The sequence below is a fragment of the Peromyscus maniculatus genome, chromosome 8 (genome assembly GCF_049852395.1).
Source record: "Peromyscus maniculatus bairdii isolate BWxNUB_F1_BW_parent chromosome 8, HU_Pman_BW_mat_3.1, whole genome shotgun sequence".
Classification (NCBI taxonomy): Eukaryota; Metazoa; Chordata; class Mammalia; order Rodentia; family Cricetidae; genus Peromyscus; species Peromyscus maniculatus.
The window spans coordinates 13241290-13254333 of record NC_134859.1 but is presented as its reverse complement, the minus strand read 5'-3'; the positions used below and the strand labels follow the sequence as shown (position 1 = coordinate 13254333).

At 53.9% G+C, this 13044-nt stretch overlaps 2 protein-coding genes across 6 annotated transcripts; both read left to right on the top strand.

Moving 5' to 3' along the window:
- Window positions 1–1344: 1344 nt before the first annotated feature.
- Window positions 1345–4138, top strand: Gfer (growth factor, augmenter of liver regeneration). 5 transcript variants are annotated; one of them, XM_076578036.1, is made up of 3 exons: window positions 1345–2109; window positions 2467–2630; window positions 3373–4138. In XM_076578036.1, the coding sequence occupies exons 1-3, from the start codon at window positions 1411–1413 to the stop codon at window positions 3437–3439; spliced, it is 930 nt and encodes a 309-aa protein (XP_076434151.1). In that variant the 5' UTR covers window positions 1345–1410; the 3' UTR covers window positions 3440–4138. The 5 variants fall into 5 exon arrangements, with proteins under 5 accessions (XP_076434151.1, XP_042139636.2, XP_042139635.2 ...); XM_042283702.2 differs by having other exon boundaries at window positions 1356–2109; window positions 2434–2630; XM_042283701.2 differs by having other exon boundaries at window positions 1357–2109; window positions 2434–2630; window positions 3482–4138.
- A 4213-nt stretch (window positions 4139–8351) lies between these two features.
- Syngr3 (synaptogyrin 3) lies at window positions 8352–13044 on the top strand. The gene is made up of 4 exons (XM_006978911.4): window positions 8352–8586; window positions 10704–10941; window positions 11432–11574; window positions 11653–13044. Exons 1-4 carry the CDS (start codon window positions 8488–8490, stop codon window positions 11860–11862), a joined length of 690 nt encoding a protein of 229 aa, XP_006978973.1. The 5' UTR covers window positions 8352–8487; the 3' UTR covers window positions 11863–13044.

Genomic DNA, 13044 nt, shown 5'->3' with positions numbered 1-13044 from the left:
GCTGCTGCTGTCTTTGTCTGGTATCAGACATGGTGTGAATGGGTGTGGGGAGATCCCCACTGCCTGTAATGTATTGGGTGTTTATCTCATAGAAACATCCCATTCTACTGGACATTTTTACCTGTGATTATTATGAAGATGATTTCTTCCTAAGCTGAACTGTCTAAATGATAATAATGATGTTAGTTTAAATAGAGTTTTAGTGGGGCTGGAGAGATGGCTCAGAGGTTAAGAGCACTGGCTGCTCTTCCAGAGGTCCTGAGTTCAATTCACAGCAACCACATGGTGGCTCACAACCATCTACAATGAGATCTGGTGCCCTCTTCTGGCCTGCAGGGATGTATGCCTGGTCTCCAAAGTTCCAGGAAAGGCGCAAAGCTACACAGAGAAACCCTGTCTCGAAACAAAACAAAACAAAACAAAAAAACAACAACAACAAGAACAAAATGGGATCAGGTCAAGACAAGCTTTGCCCCAAATTGCCCAATGTCTCCCACTGCTTTTAGAACAAATCCCAGTTTCTAGGATGGTCATTGGTGAGCCATTGCCCAACTCTGGATTCTGGCCTCCATCTACCTCCCCAAAGTCCTGTCCCCAGTGGCCTTGGTGCTTCTGCAAAATACACATAGCCTGAAATGATTCCTCATCCTACAGGCCTGGGCCTAAGGGTCTCCAATTAAAGAGAGCGATATTCCCACACCCTATACACGACTTTCACCGGTTTGTAAATAAAATTTATTCCCGTGACTGGGTTTTCCCCATCTTCACCGCTGGTCAAAGGCTAAAGAAGCCGGAGACAGAAGCTTGTTCCTTGTTCTGCTCAGTGCCCGAAACAGCGCTTGGAGTCGAGTACCACTGTACAAATATTTGCGGAATGAATGAATGAACACACGGAAGCAGGGGAAAGCAGGGGAAGGACTTCTTCCTGTGATGGTCCAGACTTTTAAGTCAAGCACTTGAGGAGGGGCTGGTGGTGGCAGAAGATTGAGGAATTCAGGGTCATCTTCATTCATCTACATACAGAGTTCGAAGTTGGCCCAAGATACATGAGACTTTATCTCAGAAAAAAAAAAAAAAAAGGAATTCCTGAGGCTGAAATAATAATAATAATAATAATAATAATAATAATAATAATAATAATAATATTGTATATCATTATGCAATAGTCTTTTCCCCCCCAGGTTATAGGATGGCGAAACGCCCGCAGGATTTACCCCGCAGCCTCTCCCAAGGTTGCTAGGTTCCAGGCCCCCAGTAACTGGGGCAAAGGTCGACCCTAGCCACGGTGCTGTCTGTCTCTGAGGCCACGCCCCGCGGCGCGTTGCCAAGGCACCCAGAAGCGCGTGGGTGGACGTGTCCTACGGCAGAAAGGCCCAAACCTTGGCCGCCGGTAAGGGTCTGAGCCGAGCGATGGGGGCGACGCGAGAAGCATCTCGGACCTGGTCTCAGCCCGAGCTCTCAGCGGGGCCGCAGCGCACCTTGCACAACTCACTCCACTTCTTCTGGAGGAAGCCCGAGCCCCACCATGGACCACGCACGCCGGACCCGCGGCGGGCAGCCAGGCGCAAGGGTCCCGGCCGAGCCGGAGCCGCATCCCCCTATGCCGCCTCGGCCCGGGCCTCCCGCCCCGCCTCCTCCCGCGCCGAGACCTCCCACTCCGCCGCGCCCGGGGCCGCCGCCTCGGCCGCCAGCCCCGCCCCGCCGCCAGGCTCCGCCTCCCGCCCCAGCGTGAGCCCGGCCCCGGGCCGCCTTTCCCGCTCCAGCCGCCGCGCGCTGGCCGTGGCGTGCGCGCTTGCCTGGCCAGCCTTCCGCAGGTCCTCCCGGCCCCGCCGTCAGTCCGCCGGCAAGATGGCGGCGCCCAGCGAGCCCACGGGCTTCCCTCGCAGCAGTGCCTTCTCCTTCCTGCCCCGCGGCGCGCGCTCCGAGATGACCGATGACTTGGTGACTGACGCGCGGGGCCGTGGCACCGGGCATAGAGACGCCGCCGCCTCGGCCCCGACCCCGGCCCCGGCTTCGGCCTCGGCCCCGGCGCCGCAAGGTTTGGAGCACGGGAAGCTGCCGTGCCGGGCCTGCGTGGACTTCAAGTCGTGGATGCGAACCCAGCAGAAGGTGCAGATGCCCCGCCTGACCGCCCGGTCCCGGTTCCCCGCCCCACATCGGGTTTCCTCGGGGTTCGCTATATGCCTGAACGTGTCCACCCCCTCACCCCCACACACCGTTAGGCTCGAACTTTGAGCTTTCGGCTGCCGGATCGGTTTACTAGGCTGCCAACTGAAAAAGGGAGCATTCTTGTTTCCTTTATTTTTGGTGATACTGGGAATCCGAACCCAAAGCCTCTGGCGTGCAACGCAAGCCATCTGCCACTGGGTTGGAATTGTGTGGGCTTTTGGTTGGGGAAGAGTGAACTGACCCTTGGTCGGCCTACTTCTGCAGCGGGACACCAAGTTTAGGGAGGACTGTCCACAGGATCGGGAGGAATTAGGTCGTCACACCTGGGCTTTCCTCCACACGCTGGCCGCCTATTACCCGGACATGCCCACCCCAGAACAACAGCAAGATATGGCCCAGTTCATACATTTATTTTCCAAGTTTTACCCCTGCGAGGAGTGTGCGGAAGACATAAGGAAGAGGTAAGTGCTGAAGGGGGCCTGGCTGATGTCATAGAGAGGGACCTAGAAAAATAGATACAGAAGTGACAGGCTGCTAGGAAAGGGATCACCAAAAGGGATGTTGGGTCATGGGAGCCTTCTCCTTCGTTAGCCTTAAGGTTTTTAGGAAGGTCTTCCCTGCCACTCCCTTTATTTATTCCTCATGGGCAGATTGGCTTAGAGTCCACATTGCCTAACTTCCCTAATTCCTCAGTGTGCTTCGTGACTTTAGAAACGGGAACGATAATTTATCACTCTCAATGGCCTAACCTATCTTACAAGTATTTCTAGGTTGGACCTGTTGGGCAGTTAGTTGCACTTGCTATTTGAAGCCTGGACAGTTAGGAATGAGGGGGATCTCACGCTGAACTGGGCCCCTGGTGCTAAGAAGCACTCTGTGCCAGGCCCCAGCTGTCTAGACTCTGCCTGGGGCTAGAGACCATAGGGCGAGGCTCCCTGATTGTTACAAGGTTGTAAAGTTGCCTGCTTTAGTATATCTTACTCTGGGCTCTTGCCAGTCAGATGAGTGAGCAGCCCTGGGAGTTGCCCAAGCCCAGGAAACTCCAGAGTCAACCCTGGTCTTTCTTGGCTTTCTCATCCCCTTGGAGCATGAGGGCATCCCCAAGTGTCATTCATAGCAGTGCCTGGCTCCCTGTCCCCAGGCGCTGGAAGGACAGAGGAGTCAGCACTCATGTGCTTCCTGTGCTTCTCTCACAAAGGATAGGCAGGAACCAGCCAGACACACGCACCCGGGTCTCCCTCAGCCAGTGGCTCTGCCGCCTGCACAATGAGGTGAACCGGAAGCTGGGCAAGCCTGTCTTTGACTGTTCCAGAGTGGATGAGCGATGGCGTGACGGCTGGAAGGACGGCTCCTGTGACTAGAAGATTGTCAGCAGAGCATGCGGGGCAGGCATCCGGCCACGCTCCATGGGCAGCCTGGCTGGAGGGACGGCCTACTGATTAAAGTGTATCTGAGCCAAAGCTTGTTTGGGTGGTGGGGGGAGGGGTCCCTGGGACACTGCCAATGGGAACCCTACCCACAGGATTAAGAAATGGGGGTGCCCACTGCAGACACTTTGGTGGCCTCAGCTAAAGCCCCATGGGACTGAAGATGAGAGAGGCAGTAGTCCAGGCTGCCCCAAACGCTTTATAATGCAGCCCCAGCCTCTTGCCCATTATACACCTGGGACGTAGTTGCCCTGTAGGAAGATAGGCTGGACCATTGCCATCCTACTGCATATCCAGGAGTGCCTACAGAGTTGTGACCGAGGCGGCTCTGTGCCCTTTCAGAACTGAAGCGTGGTACTGAGCTGTCTGTGCTATGCTCTGTCCGCAGCTCTAGTAGGGTTCTTCTCTTGGGGTGTACCCACCATACTGCCCACTGCCTGCCTGCCACATGGTCTTCCACAGCTGTGACATGCCTGTCAGCAGGTGATCCTGAACATCTGCTTCCTTAGAGTTTGAGACCAAAATAAAATGAAGTGACTCAGGGCCTGGTTTCTGTGTGTTTTGTACTGGGGTTTACAGTGATGGACAGGCCTGCTTTTGCTTTTCTGTGACTAGTTGGATGCTCTTGTCTGAAGTTCTGGCAGAAGCAGCTGAGAGACAAGGTCTTTTTTTTTTTTTTTTGAGACAGGGTTTCTCTTTGTAGCTTTGCGCCTTTCCTGGAACTCACTTGGTAGCCCAGGCTGGCCTCAAACTCACAGAGATCCACCTGGCTCTGCCTGAGTGCTGGGATTAAAGGCGTGCGCCACTATCGCCCGGCTGTGCACCACCACCACCACCCAGCTGACAAGCTCTTCATGAAAAGTGAGAGAACACCGTGCAACACCCCCCACCACCAGAAAGAAGCTGAGGATGACTAGGGGGCTGTGGGACACAAATGGAGAGTGGCCAGTGTTGGCATCTGGTTATTTGTGTCTCGTTGGAATTCAGAATGCTGAGTGTGCACCCTCCAGTTGTTGGGCTCCTTTGGATCTGCTCAGCTCCATCTATCCTTAGGCAAGGCTCCTAACCAGAGCGTCCCAGCAGCAGTGGGTACCCCAGTCCTCAGAGTACAAAGATACCATTCTTTCCTGTGTCGGACCTTTTGTGGGTGAGGACTAGCTTGGGCATGACTTCTTGTGCCTCCAGTGGAGCATTCATTTAAGAGCACTGGCTGTTCTTCCAGCACTCATGTAGGGACTCACAACCATCTGTAACTCCAGTCCCAGGGGATCCAACACCCTCTTCTGGCCTCCCTGGGTACCTGGTACAAAAGCCCATACAGAAATACACACAGGCCAAACAATCAAAACACAGAGATCCACCTGCCTCCACCTCCTGAGTGATGGGATTAAAGGCGTGTGCCACCACTTCTGGTTCAAAACACATTACAAAAAAAACAAAAACAAAACAAAAAAAAAACAAGATGTGTTAACACATCCCTTTACCTTTAGGCCTAGTACTCAGGATCTCTGAAGTTTGAGGCCAGCTTGTTCTACATACTGAGTTCCAGGTCATCCAAAGCTACACAGAGAAACCTTGTCTTGGCTGTTCTTAAAACAAGAGAGGATTAAATAAAATCTTAAAAAAAAAAAAAAAAAAAAAAAAAAGAAAAGGCTGGAGAGATGATGGCTCAGAGGTTAAGAGCACTGACTGCTCTTCCAGAGGTCCTGAGTTCAATTCCCAGCAACCACATGGTGGCTCACAACCATTTGTAATGAGATCTGGCGCCCTCTTCTGTATACATAATAAATAAATAAAATTTAAAAAAAAAAAAAAAAAAACAAGAGAGGAGCCGTGGTGGCGGCGGCGGCGGCGGCGGCGGCGGCGGCGGCGGCGGCGGCGGCGGCGGCGGCGGCGGCGCACACCTTTAATCCCAGCACTCGGGAGGCAGAGCCAGGCAGATCTCTGTGAGTTCAAGGCCAGCCTGGGCTACCGAGTGAGTTCCAGGATCTCTGTGCAAAGCTACATAGAGAAACCCTGTTTCGAAAAAAAACAAAAACAAAAAACAGAGAGGGAAAACCAATAACTCAATACATTTATTTTTTTAAAAATCAAAGCTTCATTTTGTCCCTGTTCAGGGCATCCAGGTCAAGACAAGTGGAGCTGTAGTGTAAAGGAAGGTTGTGGCTGGAGCTGGCATGGGGAGCTGTCAGCACATACAGAGTAAGAGAGGCAACACAAAGGATCCAGCGTGGTGGCACACACCTTTTTTTGTTGTTTTGGTTTTTCCAGACAGGGTTTCTCTGTGTAACATCCCTGGCTGTCCTGGAACTCACAAAGTCTGACTAACTGAGTGTGACCCTCAAAACCCAGGGTGGAAAGAGGGGGAACTGGTTGTCCTCTGACCTCCACCCAGTGACTGTCATGTGCAACCCAGCGCGCGCGCGCGCACGCACACACACACACACACACACACACACACACACACACACACAGAAACAATGAAACAATCAACAGGCTGGGCGAATAAACAGTTCAAGGCCATCCTGATCTACAGAGCAAGTTCCAGGACAGTGGTATGGGGAGATGTTTGCTGTGCTTTTGTGATCATGAAGACCTGAGTGTAGATCTCCAGCATCTTAGACTAGGCTGGCCTTGAACTCACAGAGATCTGCCTGCCTCTGCCTCCCTTGTGCTGGGATTAAAGGTGTGCACCACCACTCCCCAGCTTGGTGGCACACGCCTTTAATTCCAGCACTACATAGAGATCCTGTCAACAACAGAGGGAGAAAGGTCCTAGGGACTCAAACCCATAGGTCTGGTAAATGGAAGGACAGGAAAGGCACTTTTGGAACTCACCAAGTTCCACCTGCCTCTACCTCCTGAGCAGGAAAAGCACTTTGAAGAGGCTCATGATGGCTAGAGACTTAGCTCAGAGGGAAAATGCTTGCCTGGCATGCATAATACCCTGGGTTCTATTCCCAGCAATGGGGAAATAAAAAGGCTATGAGGTAGACATTAGAGGTGTAAGCTGTATGGATGAGCCAGGAGAATCCAGCTTGATTCTGAAATGGCAGGTGAGGTACCTGGCTAGATGCAGGGTAGGGGCTTGATTTATACTGGGGGATCTGAGGGAAAAGGGGGAAGGGAAAGTGCTAGAAATAAGTGGGTAACCGCTTGAGTTTGCTGCTAAGGGGAACAGAAGTGAGACCAAAAGCTGTTTGTTTGGTGATGCTGGGAATTGACTCTAAGACCCCATGCGTGGTAGGCAGGCTTTCTGTCACTGGGCTATATACTCAGCCCAAGGACTGCTTTTCAAAGAACGTGCTGCATTTTGGGGTACTGATGAAAATGATGGAGGAAAAGGGGGAAATAGGTGGTAGCACAGATCTGCCCACGGCTAAAAGGGGACAGGATGGGATTAGGTATCAGGGAGTTGACCAAACTGGTGGGCTGCACCTGCTCTGGTCACCTGTTTCCAACTAGGCCGAAGAGTGTTTTGGACCAGAACCAATGGGTTTCCTAGGGACTGGACCAGGTTCTTCCAGCTACACTTCCCTCTGAAGAATGAACAACAGGTCGCAGTAAAATGCTTGGCACTGCACAGTCTTAATATGTGTAGACTTTGCTTATACCTGGCTCTGGTCCCAGGGAAGACAGAGACAGAAAACTAGAGGCCTCATCCATGATCTTTTACTATACCCAGCTTCTGCTGTGACCATGAAGGTAGAGCTATTCAGCCTGGCACTGAAGGAGCATGAAGTGGGTCTGTGGGATTCCCAGCAGTGGCCAGGGTAGCTGGGTAACATCTGGGACAAGATCTTATCTCTGCACCGAGCAGTGGTGGTGCACACCTTTAATCCCAGCACCTGAGAGGCAGAGCCAGGTGAGTTCAAGGCCAGCCTGGGCTACAGATTGAGTTCCAGGAAAGGCCCAAAGCTACACAGAGAAACTCTGTCTCAAAAAAAAAAAAAAAAAAAAAAAAAAAAAAGAGGCTAAGATCTTATCTCTGCTGTTTCTCCCCTTCTTGAACTCAGGATTAAAGAGCTACAGATCAGCCCTAGAGACCAGAGATGGAGAGAGCTCATGGAAGACATGACCTGGCCAGAGGGAGAGAACAGAGATGTCAGCCTTCACTCCTGCTGGCCACGTGGACCCTGCCTCCCAGACAAGTGCCCCTGCAGGTCGCTGCCCCCACTCTTCACCTACCCTGTCAGTAAGGTACAATCTGTGAAGGGAGCCAGAATGCAGTGGAGATGTGAGCCACAGGCAAGACAAGTGTGTATCACATCTCTGAGCTGAGATTTTCTTCATTCTCAGCCAAAAAGAGGTCAGGGGCTTCTTTCCTTATGTGTTTTTTGATTTCTTTCTATCATGATTAAAGGGCTAGTGAGAAGTGATTTTACCTCTGCTCTTCTGAGACTAGGGTCTGGGGGCTGATTCTCTCTCCCTGAAGGCAAAGGGCAAGATGCTAGGCCTCAGTTTCCCCTTACATACTCACCAGAAGGCCCTCCTGGTCAGAAAAGCGGGGTGATGATGGGCTTGTCCTTCTGTCGATGCTCTTGGCGGTGTTAAAATCTGAGCTCAGTCCTTACCGTCTCTTGCCCACCTCTAAAACCCATGGAGACCTCGCTTTGTCTTTGCAGAGAATGTCCCCATCTCAGACTCTGTCGTGCAGGGGACTGTGAGCGGAAAGGATGGAGGGCAGGGCTCAGGACCCCGGCGCGTGGACCCAGTCGGGGGCGCTGGCTCGGCCCCGCCCCGCGCGCCCCCGCCGCAGCCGACGCGCGCTCCCGGGAGGTGGCGGCAGCGGCGGCAGCATCCGTAGCATCAGCAGCCTCAGCAGCAGCCCCGGGCAGTCTCGGGCAGGGCAGGCCGGCGGGACAAACGGACAGAAGGCACAGGTCCCGCCATGGAGGGAGCCTCCTTCGGCGCGGGCCGTGCGGGAGCTGCCTTCGATCCCGTGAGCTTCGCACGGCGGCCCCAGACCCTGTTGCGGGTCGTGTCCTGGGTGAGTGGCCCCTAAGCAGGCCCCTTTCCGGTCCCCCATCTCTCCGAGCATCCCCGTCTCCCACCCTCACCCGCCCCCTGCCCATCGCCCCTCACCCTCCTCTCCGCCGGCCCCTCCCCCCCGACCGCAGGTTGGGGTGACGTCACATGGCTAGGCGCGCCCACCTGCGGGCGGGGGAAGGGCGGCTGTTACCAATAGACCTTGAGAGGTCACTGCTGGTCTCCCCCTGCCCTCAATTCCTCTTTAGGTCTAATCCAGTCCCCTTCCTCAGCCTTTTCTTCATTTTTTCCGGTTCCCAAAACCTGGAAGCGGGCACAGGGTTGCGGATGTGATTCTCCGAGGGGTTCAGGGACTAAATTCCAGATGGGAGAGGGTGCATGGGAGCCAAGGGGGAATGCGCAGTTCCTTCACTTTGCCAGATCATAAATACATCAGGTTCATTTAAAGGGAGATGGTCCTGTTTTAGACCCCTTAGGTCTAGCTGTGAATTGAAGGAGGGCAAGGGGGTGTAGTTAGAAGGGCCTCATCTGGGAGCGCTTCCTGGAAATGGCATGGAAACTGCAGACTGGTAATCTATCCTGCTGATGCATATCTTGCCTGTCCTAACCCCTAGGACAGAAGGAGATTTGGGAGATGGGTGCCAAGTTCTGGATTTTGTCCCCCTGGCACTGGTCTAATCTCCATGCCTGTCTTGGAGGAGGGCGGTTCCCAGGGTGGGGCAGCCCCTCCCCCCAAGACCTAGTGGCCTGAAGCAAGACTCTTCTGGTCCTGACTTGTGGATTGCTCTCAAGGGACATGTCCATGCTGTGGCATTTTCCATGACTACATTATCAAGGAGTTTGGGCAAGAAAGGAGTGAAATACGATTTGAGACTAGAGGACATTTCTTGGAAACACAGGACTGCCTAGACTTAGAAGCATCTACTTTAAAATGACTGTGGTTTGCTTCCATCATGCCTCAGAGAATTGGTGGGCAGGAGGTCCTGGGTCGGACCAAACCTTAGAAGTCAGTGGCCAGCTTTAGAGCCCAAATGCTCCTGACTGACATTATAACGGATTACTCAGGGGGGTCATTTCTGGTGTCTACTATTGCTAGTGGACATTCCTGGACCCAGTGTTCCTAGCTAGTTTACTCCATGTGATAGACTAAGGAGCAGACACACACAGCTCCCATGTGCAGAGGTCCAGCTCAAAAGGGGAAAGACTGACATGCTTGTGTATTTCTCTAGATAGCTGTCCCTTGACTTCATCCTCAACAGTGCCCTGGCCCACCACAACCCTGGAAGTCACCTATATAGGTGGAGGCTCCTGTCTCCACACTTTTAATTTTACTCCACGAGGCCATAGGTTCCAAGCCTCAGAGGAGCCAGGGCTCTTAGCAGTCATATGACCATGAGAAATGACTTCACCGTGGGAACCCTAATGTGCCTGCTTATAAAGAGGAGAGGAAGAGTGGTGTCTCTGATATTTTATATCACAGGTGTTTTCCTGCATGTATGTCTGTGCACCATGTGTTCGGTACTGGCAGAAGCCAGAGAGGGCATCAGATCCCCTGTAACCGAGTTACAGTCATGAGCTTCCATGTGGGTGCTGGGAATTGAACCCTGGTCCTGTAGGAGAACCTAGCCAGTGCTCTTAACTGTTGAGCCATCTCATCAGCCCTGTATTATTGTTTTATTAGTGTCTTATGTAGCCAAGGCTGTCCTCCTCTGATCCTTCTGACTCCACCTCCCTAGTGTTGTGATTACAGGCATACAATACCTCCATGCAAACCTATGTACAGTAGCGGTTTTAGCTACTCCTTAAATGCTTCTTTTTGTTTGTTTTTTTGAGACAGGGTTTCTCTGTGTAGCCCTGGCTGTCCTAGAACTCCCTCTATAGACCAAATTGGCCTCGATCTCAAGAGATCTGCCTGCCTCTGCTTCCTGAGTGCTAGGATTAAAGGTGTTCGCCACCACCGCCCAGCTTCTTTATTTTCAATAATTCCTCAATATGCAAGAGGGTGGGGAAATGGGTTCAGTGTTGCAGGAGAACTTGGGGCTCTTGACAGGGCAACCGCTGCCTCAGGCAGTGGCGTGAGGAGGCCTCCGAGCCCTAAGCGCCGCCTGCTGCCTGCAGGTGTTCTCTATAGCCGTGTTCGGGCCGATAGTCAACGAGGGCTATGTGAACGCGGACAGCGGTCCAGAGCTGCGTTGCGTCTTCAACGGAAACGCGGGCGCCTGTCGCTTCGGCGTCGTGCTGGGTCTCGGGGCCTTCATCGCCTGCGCTGCCTTCCTGCTGCTGGACGTGCGCTTTCAGCAGATCAGCAGCGTCCGAGACCGCCGCCGCGCAGTGCTCCTGGACCTGGGCTTCTCAGGTGGGCGGGGCCGGCGGTGAGGGGCGGGGCCTGATGTGGGAGGGGGCTGGGGCGGGACCTGGGGCGTTGAGCGAAAGCGGCCGGATAGGTACGAACTGGCTGAGTCCGTGGACCAAAGGGCCTTTGCAGGGGCGTGACTGGGCCTCTGAGAAATAGGACCAGGCCCGGGGACTGCCGCGGGGCTTCTTCCGGGGATGTAGCAGGCTGTGAGATGCGAGGTTTTGAGCCCGTGGCACCCAGCCACAAGAGGGCGGGACCTAGATGAATGGAGGGAGCCCGGTGTTGGGAGGGCCCGGAACTCGGGCCCTGGCTAGCCTAGTGAAAGGGATGCGAGGATTAAGGCTGGGCTGCGAAGGGGCGGGGCCTTGAGGGTCTTGTAAACAGGTATTTGCTGGTGAACCTGAGAGACACTGCACCTTCTCTGAATGGTTCAGCTAGAACACAGATCCTGGTAGTGGAACACCATCTGATCACCAGTCCCCACCTGCAGGGGTCTGGTCCTTCCTGTGGTTCGTAGGCTTCTGTTTCCTCACCAATCAGTGGCAACGCACAGCGCCAGGACCAGGCACTGCGCAGGCTGGGGATGCGGCGCGGGCCGCCATCGCGTTCAGCTTCTTCTCCATCCTCAGCTGGGTGAGTGCGGGTCTTGTGGGTGGCGGGGCCCGGAGTGTCTCTGGGTTTGCCCCAGCTGACCCTGGCTCTCCCATCCAGGTGGCGCTCACCGTGAAGGCCCTGCAGCGGTTCCGCCTGGGCACCGATATGTCTCTCTTTGCCACAGATCAGTTAGGTGCTGGGGCTGCCCAGACCTACCCAGGCTACCCAGTGGGCAGTGGTGTGGAGGGCACAGAAACATACCAGAGCCCGCCCTTCACCGAAACCCTGGACACCAGCCCCAAAGGGTACCAGGTGCCTGCCTACTAGTAGCTGTTAGGCTCCAGCCAGGGCTGGAAGGCCACCTCACCATCGTAGGCCTCAAGGCCTCCTGGGACCTTTCCTGGGTCCTACCGTCCCAGTGCCAAGGACAGAGAAGGTGGCCACTGTGGGCCTCTGGGACCAAGGGGAGTAGCCTCCCTGGGGTGCCTGGACTGTCCCTAGTTAGTTCCCCCTAGTTAGGTCCTAGTCCTAAGGCCCTGAGAAGAAAACAGTACTGCCTGGAGTGGGCTGCCCTGGGAGGCATTCCTTTCCATAGGCCAGGCAACCGGTGGCTCACCTGTCCACTCTAGGGTCAGAAGTCCAGCTGCTTTCCAGGGCAGGGTGCAAGGGCTTCTGAGGACCAGGGAGAGGGAGACTATTTGCACCCTAAGGTGGGGGTTATGGCCCTTGTTCCCAGTCCCACGTCCCTGAGGGCAGTGACTGCCCTGGCTCCTATCATGGTGGTCCACCCTGTCCAGAGGCTCCCTGTACTTCCTCTTGCAGGATCCCTAGAGCAGCTCAGCCCTGTCGGTGTTGTGATTGTGATTAAGTCTTCAGGTTTCATCTCATAGTGCCCCCATAAGCTGCCCCCTCTCTGTGTGGCTCCTGCCCAGGTGTGGGTGCTTCTGGCCAGGAAGGCATAGACAGCTATGGGCCTGGGTACCTACCCTTCAGTAAGAAAGACCCTCCCTAGGGAGGAGTGAGGCAGCCGGGTACCCGGGTGACAGGCAGGACAAGCCTCTTACAAGAAGAGGACTAAAGGTCTCATCTGCCCAGGGTGTCGCTGGAGAGAGTCATTCCTGTAAATGGCTTTACCTTGGTTTCCTGAACCAGTCCCTCCCTATTCTATCGCCTATTCCCTTTTAAGGCCCAGACCAGGTCCCTGTGCGTAGCAGACTACTCATGCATTGCTTGAAGCTGGCTTTTCACATCAAGTCAAAACCAAATGCGTTGCCATATCTCCTTCTTCCAGACAAAATGCCTCCCTGTGGAGTTGCAGTTGAATGACAACCCTGTACGTTGTAGCATAGACCAATTATGTGGATATTTAAGTGAACATGTTTACAATTTTTGTATATATGGATCTTTCCTCTCTCTTCTGAAAGAACAATCCGTGATTGTGTATTTTCAGTGTCCCCTGTTACAACTGCAACTTCTTTACAATAAAGACTGTAAACACATTGACCACAA